Source organism: Euphorbia lathyris, chromosome 1, assembly GCF_963576675.1.
Source record: "Euphorbia lathyris chromosome 1, ddEupLath1.1, whole genome shotgun sequence".
Classification (NCBI taxonomy): Eukaryota; Viridiplantae; Streptophyta; class Magnoliopsida; order Malpighiales; family Euphorbiaceae; genus Euphorbia; species Euphorbia lathyris.
In genome coordinates, this window is record NC_088910.1 from 99,094,454 (window position 1) to 99,113,516 (window position 19,063).

General features: G+C 35.4%; 1 protein-coding gene, 1 long non-coding RNA gene and 1 pseudogene across 3 annotated transcripts; 2 read left to right on the forward strand and 1 right to left on the reverse strand.

Moving 5' to 3' along the window:
- The first annotated feature begins 437 nt into the window (after positions 1-437).
- On the forward strand, positions 438-1,502 carry LOC136218820 (uncharacterized; annotated as a pseudogene).
- Positions 1,503-7,540: 6,038 nt separating this feature from the next.
- LOC136208581 (uncharacterized) lies at positions 7,541-8,373 on the forward strand. Its single transcript, XR_010677202.1, has 2 exons — positions 7,541-7,860; positions 8,007-8,373. It is a non-coding gene; the product is annotated as an uncharacterized lncRNA (long non-coding RNA).
- A 1,020-nt stretch (positions 8,374-9,393) lies between these two features.
- Positions 9,394-13,393, reverse strand: LOC136208567 (microtubule-destabilizing protein 60). 2 transcript variants are annotated; one of them, XM_065999566.1, is made up of 8 exons: positions 12,229-13,392; positions 12,020-12,065; positions 11,846-11,938; positions 11,632-11,751; positions 11,280-11,378; positions 10,906-10,965; positions 10,728-10,822; positions 9,394-9,723 (listed from the first exon to the last, which is right to left on the reverse strand). In XM_065999566.1, exons 1-8 carry the CDS (start codon positions 13,179-13,181, stop codon positions 9,606-9,608), a joined length of 1,584 nt encoding a protein of 527 aa, XP_065855638.1. In that variant the 5' UTR covers positions 13,182-13,392; the 3' UTR covers positions 9,394-9,605. The 2 variants fall into 2 exon arrangements, with proteins under 2 accessions (XP_065855638.1, XP_065855646.1); XM_065999574.1 differs by lacking the exon at positions 9,394-9,723 and adding an exon at positions 9,747-10,292 and having other exon boundaries at positions 12,229-13,393.
- Positions 13,394-19,063: the final 5,670 nt, after the last annotated feature.

The window sequence follows — 19,063 nt, forward strand, 5'->3', positions numbered from 1 at the left end:
TGGTCGAGGGTTTCGACAATACTTTGTTCAGGCGGAAAATTAGGGAAATTTTCATTTGTATTAGCATTAGGGTGAGATGCAGCCATTTAGGAATTTTTCAGTTGAACCTTCTCTGAATGTAGAAGCATTGTTCTGAATGAGTCATAATTTATAGATGTAGGAAAAATTATTATTCCTTTCCAGGATTTCAATATTTGCATCATTATCCTTTGACTTCAAACTCTCCATAATTATTCGTATGACTTCAAACTCCCCATTATTGATAATTTGACTTCAAACTCCCCATAATTATTCGTATGACTTCAAACTCCCCATTATTGATAATTTGACTTCAAACTCCCCATTATTTATAGTTTAACTTCAAACTTTCCTATATATACATCTAAAATATGTAAACAAAAACTCATAATCTAAAATATCATCACTATCTCACCAAAATGTCTTCTGATAGTAGTGCAAAATACGAGCTAATGATACAAAGTGCGATTGTAATGATTCAAGAGGATGATGAACTTGATCTTTATTTACTTCAACAAGTACAACAACAAGTCGGCCACAATTCTGAACCTCGAAGGAGAAAATATGTAAGACGTGATCGGGAAGCTGCTGCAGAATGTCTGTATAATGACTACTTTGCTCCTAAACCTGTTTATTCAGCTGAAGTTTTTCGCAGACGGTTCCGGATGAGTCGAAAATTGTTCATACGTATAGTGGAAGACCTTGAAAATTACACAGTATATTTCCAACAAAGGGTCGATACGGCAAAAAGAAGTGGCTTGTCTCCACTCCAAAAATGTACAGCAGTTATGCGCATACTTGCGTATGGATCTCCGGCTGATGCATTTGATGAATACATAAAAATTAGTGAGTGCACAACATTAGAATGTGTGGAATTTTTTTGACGTGCTATTATCGAGGTGTATGGGCCTATGTATATGAGGAGGCCTAATGCTGCCGATATACAACGTTTAATTCAGATGCACGAGGAACACCATGGGTTCCCTGGGATGCTTGGCAGTATTGACTGCATGCATTGGGCATGGAAGAATTGTCCAGTTGCATGGAAGGGGCAATATACCCGAGGAGATTATGGATATCCAACAATCATGCTTGAAGCAGTCGCTTCAGTAGATCTTTGGATTTGGCACACATATTTCGGTGTTGCTGGGTCCAATAATGACCTTAATGTTTTGAGTAGATCTAATTTGTTCCAAGATAATTTAAAAGGAACAGCACCGACGGTTCAATTTACTGTTAACAACAAGACATATAATATGGGCTATTATCTAATTGATGGTATCTATCCCGAATGGACTGCTTATGTGAAAAGCTTTCCACATGCTAATGACCCTCAACGAATATGTTATGAACAAAGGCATGAGATCACACAGAAAGATGTTGAACAAGCAGTCGGGGCACTTCAAGCTCGATTTACAATAGTACGTGGACCAGCACATAATTGGCATAAAAAAAACTCCACGACATCATGGATGCTTGTGTAATATTACATAACATGATTGTTGAAAATGAGAGGCACACTTACTCAAGAAACTTTCCAACCGAGGAATTTTCTCAGCCCATAGTTCCTGATGACATTCAACATGGGCATGTTCCGGATTTTGCTGCTTATCTCGCAAGGGATTTACAAATCCGCGATAGAAACATGCACGGTCAACTAAAATTGGATCTAGTTGAGCACATCTGGAAACATTTCAGAATCACCGACCTTACTACTTGAACATCGAAAAATTTACTCTTTCAATCATGTATTCTTTTTAATTTAATGCATTTACCTTGTTCGTTTTTTTCTAATGTATATTTCCTTAATGTAATGCACTTTTGTTAATTACTGCAATCAATTAAAATTCGAAGAAAATTAATTATATTTATCTATCAATTTTTAAATCCAATTAAATAAATTATAAATATTTATTATATTGATATTAAATATTGATAGATTTTTATTTAATTAATATTAATTCATTAATGATTTTTATTATTATTATAAAATAGGTTAATTGATTAAAAGTAATAAAAATTAAATATTATATGACGTGTGGAACCCGTGATTGTGACTAACCACTAGAGAGAATTTTTTGTTGGAGTTGTTTTGTGGAGAGAGTTGTTAGAAATTGATGAGGTGTAGCGGTTGGAGGGTGTGCAACCTGTTGGGAATAACGCGGAAAAATTATTCCGTAAAAATAAAGACAAGCAAAATAATCAATAAAAATGACACTGATAATTTAACGTGGTTCAGCCTTGCAGGCTATTCCACGATCAAGTTCGAGAGTAAATTCTTCCACTATAAAATAGTAGGCGTACAAAAAGTGTGTTCTCTAAAAACTTTCTAGAGTTACAATGAGATAAGACCAAAATAGTAGCACTCAGGTATTTTCCGAAAATACCTCAAAATAATTATCTTACTATTTTGTCTCTCCCCGAAAATAATTAAACTACCCTCTCTCAAGGAATTAAATCACTCAAACTCTCCAAAAATAACTTACTCTCACTCTCAATTTTTGAGAACTCTCTCTTGCAAAAGAATTTGCTGTCACTCACTCAAATTCTCCCTCACTATCCAAATATATATATATATATATATATATATATATATATATATATATATATATATATATTATCACCCCTCTTTGACATTAATGCCAAAGAGGGGACATTGCTAGCAACTTGCTGGCAATAAATTCAAGAGTTATGGGTGGCGCCAAATTCGGTGCCACCCTAATAAATAATTTTTTACTTTTTTTTAATATTTACAAATTGCATAAAAGAGTTCCTAATTAATACAAATTATATAAATGATCCCTCATTTAATTGGGACTTCAAACTAACAATTCTCCCCCTCCTAATTACATGAGGGTATCGTAATTCCTACAACCATTCGACAGTATTCGAACTTCTCCCTTGGTAAGATCTTCGTTAACATATCTGATCCATTTTCATCTGTATGGATCTTCTCAAGCTGTAATAATTTCATCTCCAAGACATCCCTGATCCAATGATATCTGACATCAATATGTTTTGATCTGGAATGGAAAGAGGAATTCTTTCCAAGGTGAATAGCACTCTGACTGTCACAAAATAACTGATATTTTTCCTGACGGAAGCCAAGTTCGTTAAAGAATTTCTTCATCCATAACAACTCTTTACACGCTTCCATTCCTACAATGAATTCTGCTTCAGTTGTGGAAAGTGCAACACACTTCTGTAGTCTTGATTGCCATGACACAGCTCCCCCTGCAAATGTAATCAGGTAACCGGATGTAGACTTTCTTGTGTCAGCATCACCAGCCATATCTGCATCTGTGTAGCCAACTAGCACCGGTTCGGTATCTCTAAAACATAAACACATTTTTAAAGTACCACGAAGATACCTGAATATCCATTTAACAGCTTCCCAATGTTCCTTTCCTGGATTTGAAAGGAATCTACTCACGACACCAACTGCATGTGCAATATCCGGTCGTGTGCATACCATGGCGTACATTAAACTTCCGACTGCTGAAGCATATGGAACTCTGCTCATTTCTTCCTTCTCTTTCTCAGTAGAAGGATTCTGTTTGGAACTGAGTTTAAAATGATTAGCAAGAGGACAACTAACCATTTTAGCTTTATCCATCTTAAACCTTTGAAGTACTTTCTCAATGTACTTCTCCTGCGACAACCATATCTTATTGGCGCTTCTATCTCGAATGATTCTCATGCCAAGAATTTATTTTGCTGGCCCCAAGTCTTTCATAGCAAAAGACTTGTTCAACTGTTTCTTCAGATTGTTAATTCTGGATATGTTCCTGCCAACAATCAACATATCATCCACATAGAGCAATAAAATAATGAAATCATCATCAGAGAATTTTTGAACGAAGACGCAGTGATCCGAAGTAGTCTTCTTGTAGCCTTGCTCCCCCATAACTGACTCGAACTTCTTGTACCACTATCTTGGTGCCTGCTTTAAGCCGTAGAGACTCTTTTTTAGCTTGCAAACATAATCCTCTTTTCGTTTCTTCTTAAAACCCTCTGGCTGCTCCATGTATATTTCTTCTTCCAAATCGCCATGTAGGAAGGCAGTCTTCACATCCATTTGCTCAACCTCCAGGTTCTGACTTGCTGCTAACCCCAGCACAGTACGAATGGATGTCATCTTCACCACTGGTGAGAAAATCTCATCAAAATCGATGCCTTTTCTTTGACTGTATCCCTTCACAACCAATCTGGCTTTGAATCTTGGTTGTGAGCTAGCTTATTCGTTCTTGATTCTAAACACCCATCTGTTCTTCAAAGCCTTCTTGCCTTCAGGCAACTTCACCAGCTCAAAAGTTTTATTCTCATACAAGGATTTCATCTCATCTTGCATGGCCTGGAACCATTTTTGCTTGTGTTCATTATCCATGGCTTCTTCAAAGCTTTCTGGTTCTCCCCCGTCAGTCACTAGGACATAATCGGTCAGAGAATATCTGGTAGAACGTTGAATAGCTCTACCGAATCTTGTTCAAACTGGAGAACATTCTGTAACTGGTGGTTTATGGCGAACTTCTTCATCAGCATCGACTGGTTCATTCTGAATGGGATCGTCTTAAGCAACTATCTCCGGTTGATCAATTTGAATTTCTTCTCCAACCTGTCTTGGCACCGTTGTTGGAGGCACTAACTGAAGGCTTGGTGAGCTAGTTTCAGGTCCGGAAGCATCTTTTCCAGACTTCTCAATGTCTTCAATTGTCTGGTCTTCCATAAAGACCGCATCACGACTTCTGATTAACTTCTTCTGGACTGGATCAAAGAATTTATAGCCAAATTCATCTTGGCCATAATCAATAAATATACACTCTTTGGTTTTGACATCAAGCTTGGATCTTCCATCCCTGGGAATGTGGACGAAAGCTTTACAACCGAACACTCGCAAATGTTTGTATGAATAATCTTTTCCAGACCACACCTTTTCTGGAACATCGTAATCCAACGGGACACATGGTGAAAGATTCATAATATAAGCTGCTGTGACTAGAGCTTCACCCCAGAACTCCTTTGGCAACTTTGAATGTGAAAGCAAGCATCTGACTCTCTCCATTAAAGTTCTGTTCATCCTTTCAGCCAACCCGTTCAACTGCGGTGTTTTTGGAGGAGTTTGTTGATGTCGAATACCATGCTCCTTGCAGTACACATTAAATGGACCAGTGTACTCTCCACCATTGTCTGTCCGAATGCACTTCAGCTTCTTGCCAGTTTGTCTCTCAACCTGGGCTACAAAATGCTTGAAAACATATAAGACTTGATCTTTTGATTTTAGAGTGTATACCCATGTTTTTCTAGAGTGGTCATCTATGAAAGTCACAAAATAATGAGCACCACCAAGTGACTTTGGAAATGGACCACATAGATCTGAGTGTACCAGATCTAATATATTTTCCACTCTAGAAGGAGAGAAACTTTTGAAAGCAACTCTGTTTTGTTTTCTGACCAGACAGTTAGCACATTTATTTAAATTAACATGATCCAATCCAGTCGGAATATTTTTCTTGGCCAATTTTGTCATGCCTTTCTCGGGCATGTGTGCGAGGCGTCTATGCCACAATTCGATTGCGTTTTCATTCTCCGCTGCGTTGATCGCTTTCTGGGAGAGCTTTGTCTGTATAAGATACAACCTTGAGTACTTTTTGCCTCTTGCAACCACCATCAAACCTTTGGTGAGCTTCCATTGGCCATTGCGGAAGGTATTACAGAAGCCTTCTTCATCAAGCTTGTCTACGGAGATCATATTCAGTCGCATATCTGGAACATGCCTGACATCTTTCAATACTAGCTTCATGCCATTCTCAACTTCTAGGTGAACGTCACCTTTTCCCATAACTTTGGAGAAGTTGTCATTTCCCATCCTTACAACACCAAAATCTCCTGGTGTGTAAGATGAGAAAAATTCCCTTCGAGGCGTGGCATGAATAGTAGCACCACTGTCAATCACCCAACTAGTCTCCTGGGTTACAAGATTGATAATATCAGCATCGTAGACAATATTGAACTCGACAGCAACATTTGTTCGTTCGTCATCGGTACTGTCATCTCTCTTCTCTTCCTTGCCTTTGCTTTTCTCTTGCTTGAGCTTCCTGCAGAATCTTCTGATGTGGCCTTTTCTCTTACAGTGGTGACATTCAACATTGGCATACTTGTTGGATTTTCCCCTGCTATTGCCTCTATCTTTGGATCCTCTAGCTTCGCTCCTTCCTCTAGAATTTACGACCAGAACATCTGATTGTGATGTAGAGGCTCTTTGCATCATGCGCCGCATCTCTTCATTTAAATTCCACTTTTGACAAACTCCATGAAAATTTTGCCATCTGGTCCTGAGTTTGAAAGTGAAATTCTTAGAATCTCCCATGACTCTGGTAAGGAAGCCAACGTTAGTAAAGCAGTGAGCTCATTTTCAATTTTAAGCCCCATACTGGAAAGTTGATCCACGATCCCTTGGAACTCATTCAAGTGGTCTGTGAGAGAAGTACCGTCTCGATATTTTAGTTGAATCAATTTGGTCAAATAAAATAATTTGTTGTTGCCGGTCTTTGAGGCGTACAAATCTTCGAGCTTATTCCACAACGTTCGTGCATGAGTTTCGCCAGCAATGTGATTATACACATTATCGTCAACAAACTATCGGATAAAGCCGCAGACTTGCTCATGCTCGAAACCCCAGTCTCCATCCGACTTGCCGTCGGGCTCGTCTGTCCCGAACACCGGAAGATGCATCTTCGTCACATATAGGAGATCCTTCATTTTGCTTCTCCATATGTGGTAGTTTGAGCCATTTAGACTGACCATTTTTCTTGTCAATTTTTTCTCCATGTTGACTAGGCTCTGATACCAGTTGTTGGGAATAACGCGGAAAAATTATTCCGTAAAAATAAAGACGAGCAAAATAATCAATAAAAATGACACCGATAATTTAACGTGGTTCACCCTTGCAGGCTAGTCCACGATCAAGCTCGAGAGTAAATTCTTCCACTATAAAATAGTAGGCGTACAAAGATGGTGTTCTCCAGAAACTTTCTAGAGTTACAATAAGATAAGACCAAAATAGTAGCACTCAGGTGTTTCCCGAAAATACCACAAAATAATTATCTTACTATTTTGTCTTTCTCCGAAAATAATTAGACTACCCTCTCTGAAGGAATTAAATCACTCAAACTCCCCAAAAATAACTTACTCTCACTCTCAATTTTTGAGAACTCTCTCTTGCAAAAGAATTTGCTCTCACTCACTCAAACTCTCCCTCACTATCCAAAAATATATATATATATATATATATATATATATTATCATCCCTTTTGGCATTAAGGGGACATTGCCAGCAACTTGCTGGTAATGAATTCAAGAGTTATGGGTGGCGGTGCCACCCTAATAAATAATTTTTGACTTTTTTTTTATATTTACAAATTACATAAAGAGTTCCTAATTAATACAAATTATATAAATGATCCCTCATTTAATTGGAACTTCAAACTAACACAACCCTCCAACCACTAGAGTTGCTCTGATTTCTCCTTTGCACGATTGTTGGAAAATGGGAAACATTTTGGTGTCAGTGGGCTAATGTCTTCTAGCTCAAGGATGGAGCTCTTAACACCAAATGTTTCCATGCCTCAGCTTCAGCTAGACAAGCATCTAATCTGTCTGATGGGCTAGATAATTAAGTAATTATTTCACTGAGCTTTTTTCGCATGTGGAGGCTGTAATCGATCCTACTTTTCCCTTATTCATCCTACTATCTCCAATCTGGATTATGATTTTTTACTTTCTCATTTTGGCCAACTATTGGAAAGATATGTTCAAAGCTTGTGTGGGGTTGGCTTAGTACAGGTTCTTTTCCTGCAAAACTCAATGATACAATACAAATATTTCTCTTATTCCCAAATGTTACAATCTGATCACTTTGTGTGATCTCTGGCTGTTATCGATCCTACTTTTCCCTTATTCATCCTACTATCTCCTATCTGTTTATGCAGCTCAGTTTATCAAATTGTCTTAAGGTTCTGGAAAATCGTCTAAAGGTGGTTCTATCCCTGAGACTTAATACGAGGAAAACGAGGGGGAAGTGTGGAGAGGTGGTACTGAATTAGATATCAGCAAATCCTACTGCCGGATAAGTTGGGATATCCCTGAAGCTGATCGTTTGTAAGATCGCTTTCCAATCTAGATTGGTTTATTGGATGAAGATCTGTGTCAAATCTTTGAATTACTCCGTTTTGGTCAATGATCACAGTGTGGGTTTGATTCTTCCTTTTCGAGGTCTTTTGCTAGGGATGTCCATTATCCTTATGAGTATGTTTACGATGACTTAAATAAACTTGAAATTTCTTTTATTTAACTTAATTAGTTTTGATAAAAGATTAATATCTTTATATAGTTAAACATACTGTATCGAGAGACTTTCTTTTGCTTTAACCAAACTGAATTTACTATTATTTATAACATGCGGCTCTGTATTGAGAAGTTAATGATACTCTAGTGTGGAATTTCACCAAAGATGGAGTCTATTCTTCAAAATCGGGTTATAGGATTTTAGATAATGTTCTTCATGATCGGAATCCAATGGGTGTTTGAATTTGGTTTGGAATCTCAAGCTGCATCTTAAGGCTATTCTTTTTCTCTAGATGTTCTGCTCGCGTTGTCTCCCCTTCGCTCATAGTTGCTAGCTTGACATGTGTTGGTACCAATTGGGTGCATGCTCTGTGGTACTGATGTGGAATACAACTGGCACCTTTTCGTCGTTTGTTCATTTACGAATGGGATGTTGGGTTGCATCTGGTTTGAATGAACCTCATGGGGAGTTAGGGGATGCAGTGGACAGTTCCTTAGATTTTGTGAGAAAGACAGTGAGGATGGGGTTATGAGAGTTGTTATGGTTCTTTACCTAGTGTTGTCTGATAGCTTCAACTCTAGGCGTGTTTTCTGCTAGAAGTGAAAAGAGTGCAAAATTCAAAATTCCATTAGTCTTCGTTTGCTAATCATACGGTGAAGCAATGGAAGTTTCTGAGAGAACGTTGTGTTAAATGCAATGTAGATGGGGCGATTTTTTTAAATGAAAATATTTTGGGTTAGGAGTTGTGGTTCAAAGGGAGAATAGGCAGTTTCAGGCTCGTTTTAGTTTGACGTTGGGCGATATTCACGAGTGTAAGTGGTTGATGTGTTGGCTCTTGGTGGGAAGGGGTTTGAATGGACAATTTCTCTTAATTTGACAAAGGTAGAGTTTTCAGAATTGTAGAAATATTCTTGCTACACGGAATGTATAATAGAAGTTCTGGATTATGACAATGGTACTGACATTTTAACAAAGGTTCATAACTTGAAATGATTGAAGACTAGAGAGTAAAGAGAGAGAACACAGAAAGGTTCATAACCAGTAGGTTCTTTCCATTAACTTCACTGTAATTCTAATATCAATCCAAACTATTCAAAATTGCAACTAAATTGGTTGCCTTTTCATCTACATACATACACACATGTGAAAAGAATCATGATTTGGCATTCATTATTTAGTAAGCAACAGAATATGTTTCTGCATTCATTCATTCTTTCTTTCTTATCTTCAATTCTTTGTCTTGCTATTGGTAAGTGAAGGTGCTCATGCTCATATCATCCCAGGATTGACAGCACTTCATCTTCTTATGTTCTGGTATGTGAAACTTTGGTTCTTTAGGCACTGTCGGATGCTTCATTGACCTTCATCAAATACAATATAACACAATTTGTAATTCAATCTCAAAACCCTTAAAATCCATTCTCCACAACATCTACATACAGCACATAAACACAATGTTGAATGACACTTTATATATACAAATGTTGCCAAACAAAATTATGTTACAACATAAGCACCACAACCTTGAATAACACATTATATATATACATGTTAACAAACTGACAAGGTTATATTAGAAGGAAAAAAGTGCATATAGGTTAAATTTTTTTGATCTTAGTATATCACCCAACATGGAAGCAAAAGATCAGCAATGCTAAACATGAATTATAATTTTCTGCAGAGAAAGAACAAAATGATAAGTTGAAAAAGCAACAAAATTCTGTTGGTCTTCTATCTTTTGTTTAAGCCTCTCAAATATGGGTAATCTCAAGATGCATTATGTTTGAACGTAGATGAGATTGAGGGAAGCGTAGATTTGCCCCCAATTGCTGCTGCCAGATTTTTGAGCTTGAATGTACATAATGATGGGATTTAAGCTTCCATTTGATTGTTAAGCATCAAACAATGTAGATCTTAAGTAGAGGTTCATCTTCATTGCCAAGAAAATAAGGAAGAGTCAATGGCAGCCTATTTTATGAATTGCATACAGTTTAAGCTTTAAATTGATTTATTAGTGATTAACTAGTTGACCAAAGAGTTTCATCTTCATTGCCAAGAAAATAAGGAAGAGTCAATGGCAGCCTATTTTATGAATTGCATACAGTTTAAGCTTTAAATTGATTTATTAGTGATTAACTAGTTGACCAAAGAGTTTCATCTTCATTGCCAAGAAAATAAGGAAGAGTCAATGGCAGCCTATTTTATCAATTGCATACAGTTTAAGCTTTAAATTGATTTATTAGTGATTAACTAGTTGACCAAAGAGTTTCACTTCCAAAATTTTGCTCTCTCTAGTCATTTGTTGTTTTGGTTTTGGCATGTGGATGGGCAAAAAAAAAAGGAAAAAAGAAGAAGAAGGTAATACCTCCTGGGAATGAAGGGCCTGTCGAAATAAGGCATAGGCTGTGCTTTTGGAACGAGCTCCTTTCTCAATCGACGGACTTCTTCCTCTTCCGCCAACTATCAGAGGAAATAAAAATGTTAATTTGACAGTTCAATAGCATAAAATTCTGCATCTTATTTTAATCAGTGGATCAATTTACCATCTGCTGCCTCTCCCTTTCCATCTTGTATTGATCGATAAGGCTTAGCTTCTCAGCTACCTGATAGGGCACAAATTATCAACTCCATGTAATAAAATTTAATTTTGCAATGAGACCAAGATCAACAACACTGAAATAAATTTAACACATCAACCACAGAGTTCCCAACCAACCAGCAAACTGAGTTGGTCAGTCTAACAATGGGCATTACCCCGAAATAGAGGCACAAATGCAGCATCTTTCCATATACACTCATATTTCATCAAAGATTCAAAATACTACCAGCCGAACATAAATTGAGAATAGTATGTGATGAAATAGGAAAAGGAATACAATATTCATTTGAAGAACTCCTAGAATAGTTTTATCATTACCTGGTGATCAAACTCAGCACGCTCCACTGCTCGAACATCACTGTTGAGTACAAGGTCCATGGGCCTTGTGCTCTCTTTTACAGGAGGTTTAATTAGACACTGAAATTACGTGGAGAAAAAAGCTCAACTTAGTTAACCATGAACAAAAACATATGATAAGAAAAGGGTTAATCACATATTCCATCTCCAGTAATCAAGTAATGTTTTGAACTTCCATGAGATAAAGGAGCTCCTCATAACATGATTGACATAGCATTTTGAAAAAAGACAGTTTGAATACATTTTTCTCCATTTCCAGAAATACTAATGTATATATTTATTTCATTTGCTTTTAGCAGTTGACAAAACTTACCTCTGGTTCATCTGTTGTATAAGGAAGGCCCTGTGCAACAGGAATCCGCAGCTTCTCCTCCTCATTCATCATTTGCTGGAGTTTTTTCATGAATTCTTCCTCTTTCATTCGTCCCCTTTGCTAGAATGAGAACCAAACACCACAGTTTATATAATGAAATTCAATCAAAAACAAGGTACATACGTCATTATAAAACTCATTGTAGAATATTTACCTCCGTCCTCAGCTTAAATGGCTTTTGGCTTGTGACTTTCTGTTGCTTTTTCTTCCATTTGTTACCTCCCATTATTCCACATGATTCAGAGCTCTAAATACAAACAAAGTGATTAAAAATTCACATATGTAAGACATATACTCATTTCACAAAGAGGAGAAGCAGCAATCTTACATTTCTTCGGCTTCTTCTACCCCCATTAGAATTTCTGCTAGAAATGCTGTAGAATCCAAATAAGCATCACTAATCAATATCAAAGTACTAAACAAGCTATAATCAAGTCTAGGGTTGAATATTAATTCAGTATGAAGTATTAGGATGCTAAATTAAGCTATCGATCAAATCTAGGATTTAATTAAACTAATTCAGTAATTATCACTGACCTGCCTTGACTACCGTCCCATGATGAGGAAGCTGAAAACCTTGGATCCAATCCTAAATTTTCAGAAGTCAAAAACAAATCTGACTGAGATAATGACGAAGAATCATTCATTTCAAACGCCTTATGAGGCTGAAATTCAGTCATTGAAGATGAATTACTATGACTCTCAGGCTGGTGGAGTCCAGGCAGCGCCCACCGCATTGCCTTCTTCCTCTCGTCCTTAATCTTCTCATCTTCCTTCTTATCAGATTCCTCTTGATCTTTTATTGAAAACGCTCTTTCAAAAATCTTAACCATATGCATCACTTTACCACATTCAGCAGGTATACTGTTTCTTCCCGCTTCAAGTATCCTATCCCTCCTCCTCTTAACAGCAGAAATTCCAATTCCAATCGGCTCCTCATCCTCGTTCAAAATTTGCTTATCCGAACCATACACATCATCAATCTCTGCCTTCTGAGCCATAAATCCGTTCTCTATCTCCTCGTTTTCAGCATCACTCTCAGCTCTACAGTCACTGGCCTTCTCCCTATCCAATTCGTCTTTCTCTTCTCGTTTCTTGAAAAACTCCTCTTGCGAAGCTCTTAACGTCTCATAGGCCACACACAAACACTTCTTTGCGATGCCTCCAAATCTGTCCTTACACTTGCAGTCTACAGTCGAATCGGAACTCACATTATCCTTCTTAGAATTCTTCTTTGCCACCACGAACTTCCTTTCTCTAATCTTCTTTCTAGGGGAGTAGAGGACCACATTCTGATTAACAATTGGATTTTTTGACGCTGATTTTAGGGATTTTGAAGATCTGATCAGTGGCGAATTAGTGACTTTTGCACCGGAACTGGAGTAGGAAAAGTTAGGGTTTGAGTTCTCAGAGAGTCTAGAGACTTCTTGAGTCTTCGATTTATCTTTCATGGGAGTAACAGATTTCGAAGACTTGCTGATCGATTCCATTGAAATACCGCACGAATCTTCAGAAGAAGAAGAAATCAGTATTGATTGTTAGATGATAAAATGGGAGTTGAATTAAGATTGAGAAATTGGAGGAAGAATTAGGTTCGTGATGGATGTGAGAACAATGAATGAGAGAATAGATGAAGAAAAAGGAACGTTAAAGGGTTTTCTGGCCGCTCTTCGCAACGGCTAGTTTTGCGCTGCTGGTAGGGATTCTGCTTCCTGGAGCGTTGGATTATTATTCGATTTTTATTTGGCTATTGGCCGTTGGATTTGGCCATTGCGATACTTCTAATTACCAACCGTTATGATTTTTGATGACTTCCCTGCTTACGTGGAATTTCATTTTCTTTATTTATGAAACGAGGTCAAATTTCTTGATCTATTTTAATTAAAAAAAATACCTTATGGTATATCTGTTATTCCGCATCTTTATGATTTAAAAATTTACAAATAAGTATCTTGGGGTTCATTCTGTTAGCAAACACATACCAAATTGATTAATAGTGTTAAAAGTTAACTGAAAAATTAATTTTGTCCTTATATTTATTTATTTTATAAATTAACCCCTTTATTATTTAATTATCACAAACAAACCCTAAAATAAAAAATAAAAATCAATTACACCATCTTTTCCATCTCCCTTAAATTTTTTTTTTCCTTTCTCTCTTTTATAAGCAACAGGCTTTGCTTCCCACTCATTTGTAATCTCGTCATCTTTCTGCTCACCGTCTTCATCTTCCCTCTGGTAAAGAGTGTTCGAAAGAGTAGATAACCCTGTACTCAATGACATTAATCAATCCTTTCATTGTCCAAGTCGAAATCTTCTCATACTTCATTTTCTTCATTCTTCTTCCCCACAACATTAAAACTCAATTTCCCAGGGATCGATTGACTACTTTTGGCCTTTTCAGCCATCTCCGTGAGAGGAGGTCCAGAAAGGGCTCTAAGAACACAATAATGAAACACTGCTTCCTGAATCCTATCAAAGAATCTCATGCATTGAAACGAAGAAGCTAGCAATTTGATCAACAAAGTTTTGAGTAGCCATATAGCAACACCAATCACACAAGAAGCAACACCTCTCGTGATGTAATTTAGAACTTTTGCAGTGTCTTTGGTTCTCCTAACACCACGATTAAACAATAAACCCCAAGCTAAAAGAACTAAACTTAACCAAATAACAGTATGGACACTCGTTTTTAGTCCATATATAAATCTTATGTTCAAATGGTTTTAGAGAGAGAGAAATTAACAAAGATGGGAGAGAAGAGAGAAAAATAAGAAATTAAAGAGAGATGGAGAAGATGGTGTAATTGATTTTTATTTTTTATTTTGGGGTTTGTTTGTGATAATTAGATAATAAGGAGATTAATTTATAAAATAAATAAATATAAGCACAAAATTAACTCTTTTTCCTTGGAATTTGAACACCCTTAGTCAATTTGGCATGTGTTTGCTAACTGAATGAACCTCAATGTACCAATTTGTAAATTTTAAACTACAAGGATGCCGATCGAAAACAGATGTAACCACATTTTTATACTTTTCCCTTAAAAAATTAACTAGAAAACAAGTTTAATACTTAATTCATATATTGCTTCAAAAAAATACTTAATACATATATTTCTTAAAAAAAAGTTAAAAAAAAGACCATGTATATAATTATAATTAGAATACAAGACTTGAACAATGAAATTTGAATGGTTGAGAGTTGATCGTCTCCAAATTCGAGATTTGTTCGAACACTTGATTCCATCGCAATTAGAAGAACATCCATGCAATATTTGGATAGAAAAATTAGTAGTTTCAGACAAGAGATGAAAAATGAAGAACATGGTGGAAAGACTTAGGTGATGTTTGATAAAGTTAAAAATTAAGTGCTGAAAAAATAAGTACTGAATATTATAAGTATTGAAAGTATTGAATGATATAATTTTAATAAAAATATTAGTTGATAATGTTTAACTTAAAACATTAAGTTAAATATTTTAACTTATCAAAATAAGTGATTTTTAACTTAATTAACTAATTTAAGTGGTGGAGAAACAACCATTATCAAACGCATTTAAATTAAATAAGTGCTTAATATTTTAATTTAAATGATTATAAAGGTTATCAAACAAGGCCTTAGACAAGATATGAGAAGAGATTTTCAGCAATGCTTGAGACAACCAAATGGAGAAGAAGATGAAGTTCTCTCATCATGTCAAAAAGACCCACTAAATGAGAAAGAATATTTAGTAGGTTGGGAACATTGGGCAGATCATGGTTGTATGAACTGAACTGGAAAGGCCGGTCTAATCTGGTTCGACTAGAACCGGTCAGGAATATGGTTCAGTTAGAATTATCTTTTTATATAATTGAAAACCGGACAGAACCGCTCAAATCGATCGATTCAACCGTAAACCATTTGACTTGGTCCGATTGAGCGGTCTGAGTCGGTTCTCTTAGTCTTATATTTAATATTTAAAAAAAAACTACTTTTTTTTTTGAAAGAGAGACTCGAACTCCAAATCTCTTGAATGGAAGAGACTAACACTTACAACCATAATACATTTCTATAGGTGGCAAAATGACACACGACCCGATTACACGACACGAACACGATATAAATTTTTAGTGTTAATATTGAGCTTAATAGGTAATGAGTCATTTTTGGATTGACACGAAACTGACACGCTAATTTTTGGGTTGGGTTAGTGTTGATATGTGAACCCGAAAACGACACGAAATGACACGGATATTGAAAATTATTATTATATTCTCTCATGTTTTTTATGTCACTTTATTAATAAAGATAATAAAACTATAATTATTAATTGCAAATATTGATTGAATTTTCTAAATTGTTATAAACACATTACATGACCCTCTAATACGATATTATCGAACTTTTCGATAATTATTGTTAACATATTAATCTAAAAATGATATAGAATGTTTAAAAACAGTACCATATTTTCTTATATTTTTAAGAGTTATTGTTAATATATATGCATAACAAAATTACATGTAACCCGAAAACACGATACGAAATTGACACTAACCCGAACAGGTTAACACGACTTTGACACGAAAGTTTTTGGGTTGGGTTTGAGTTTACTCTTTTTGACACGAACCCGAAATGACACGACACGAACATGACTCGAACACGATAATTGCCAGGTCTATTTCTATTTATAATATCTTTCAGGGTAAATTACACCCATGACCACTGAACTTTATCCATTTTCACATTATGGCCACTGAACTTCATTTCTTTCCGGTATGGCCAATGAACTTCACACTTTTTAATATCGGTGGGCACTTAATGTCTCAAAACGACCATTGACGACTAAAAATAAAAAATCCAAAGCGTTAATGATATTCTAAGGAACTTTAATTCTTGAAGAGTTTCTTTTTGAGGTTATTTAGGTGTTGTTTGGTTAGGAAAGAGTTAGACAGAGAAAGCTCCAAAAAATGTGATATTCGAAAATAAAAAATGTGGTTTCATGGTAAATGTCGTTCTGAACAACTTTAATTATTGAATATTTTCATTTTGAGGTCGTTAATGATCGTTAACGGTCATTTTGAGAAGTTAGTTAAAATTGAGTGACCATCGGCGTTAAAAAGTATAAAGTTGAGTGGCCATACTAGGAAGAAATGAAGTTAAGTGGTCATAATGTGAAAATGGGTAAAGTTCAGTGGTCATGGGTGTAATAAAACTATAATTATTAATTGCAAATATTGATTGAATTTTCTAAATTGTTATAAACACATTACATGACCCTCTAATACGATATTATCGAACTTTTCGATAATTATTGTTAACATATTAATCTAAAAATGATATAGAATGTTTAAAAACAGTACCGTATTTTCTTATATTTTTAAGAGTTATTGTTAATATATATGCATAACAAAATTACATGTAACCCGAAAACACGATACGAAATTGACACTAACCCGAACAGGTTAACACGACTTTGACACGAAAGTTTTTGGGTTGGGTTTGAGTTTACTCTTTTTGACACGAACCCGAAATGACACGACACGAACATGACTCGAACACGATAATTGACAGGTCTATTTCTATTTATAATATCTTTCAGGGTAAATTACACCCATGACCACTGAACTTTATCCATTTTCACATTATGGCCACTGAACTTCATTTCTTTCCGGTATGGCCAATGAACTTCACACTTTTTAATATCGGTGGGCACTTAATGTCTCAAAACGACCATTGACGACTAAAAATAAAAAATCCAAAGCGTTAATGATATTCTAAGGAACTTTAATTCTTGAAGAGTTTCTTTTTGAGGTTATTTAGGTGTTGTTTGGTTAGAAAAGAGTTAGACAGAGAAAGCTCCAAAAAATGTGATTTTCAAAAATAAAAAACGTGGTTTCATGGTAAATGTCGTTCTGAACAACTTTAATTATTGAATATTTTCATTTTGAGGTCGTTAACGATCGTTAACGGTCATTTTGAGAAGTTAGTTAAAATTGAGTGACCATCGGCGTTAAAAAGTGTAAAGTTGAGTGGCCATACCGGGAAGAAATGAAGTTAAGTGGTCATAATGTGAAAATGGGTAAAGTTCAGTGGTCATGGGTGTAATTTACTCTATCTTTCAGTAATATAAACAAATATAATTTAGGGTAAATAATTATAAAGTCCTTGTATTTTTACGCAATACACTAGTTAGTCCCCATGTTTTTAGAAATGATTATATAGTCCTTCAGTTTTTATTTCCGTCAACTCTTTACGGGGTGTTTGTTAGAAGGGATATAGGAGGTGGGATAGGGATAAAAAAAACACGAGATAGGTTATCTCGTGTTTGTTTGCGAGATAGAAGAGTGAGACGGATGAGGGATAAGGTTCTTATCCCTCAACGGGGCGTTTGGGATTCTATTGGGATAGGGATTGGGATAAAGGTTGGAACAAGGATAAGGATAAATGACTGGAATAAGGATAAAAATATGATAATCGAGAATTATTATTCAATGTTTGGTAAGTGGGATAAGGATGAGGATAAAATAATGCATTTTACTATTTTAACCTTATTTAAACTACATAACATTAATTTGAAGGATAAGATGGACTTTTCCATCCTATTAGCTTATCCCACCTCCTTATACCACCCCCTCCTGGTATAGGATTTGAGGGATAAGAGGCTTATCCCTCATTCGTCTCACTCTTCTATCTCCCAAAGAAACACGAGATAACTTATCTCGTGTTTTTTTATCCCTATCTCACCTCCTATATCTCTTCTAACAAACACCCCACAAATCCTATACCCAGGAGGGGGTGGTATAAGGAAGTGAGGTAAGCTCCTCCGATTTTAATAGGATGGAAAAATCCATCTTATCCCTCAAATTAATGTTATGTAGTTTAAATAAGGTTAAAATAGTAAAATGTTTATCCTCATCTCCATCCCACATACCAAACATTGAATAATAATTCTCGACTATCATATTTTTATCCTTATCCCAACCATTTATCTTTATCTCTATCTCAACCTTTATCCTTATCCATATCTAATAGAATACCAAACGTCCCGTTAGTCTTTATATTTGAATGAATGGTGAAATTATACTAAATAAAATTGAAATACCAAAATTACCATTTACTATATGTTTTAATAATAAAATATCTATTTTACATATTTTATGTTATTTTCCTTCAACAATAATCTCTCCAATATTAGTTAAGTGTTTTATTAATTTTCATATAATTATAAATTTTAATTTAGTTTCATTAAAAAAAATAAATGATAAATATTGTAAAAATTATTAAAATTGGGGTAGAACAATATAAAATTATAAAAGTGAATTTTTTAAGAGAATAAGAAATATATATTTTTTATATAATTAATATATACAAGTACAAGAATTTCAGT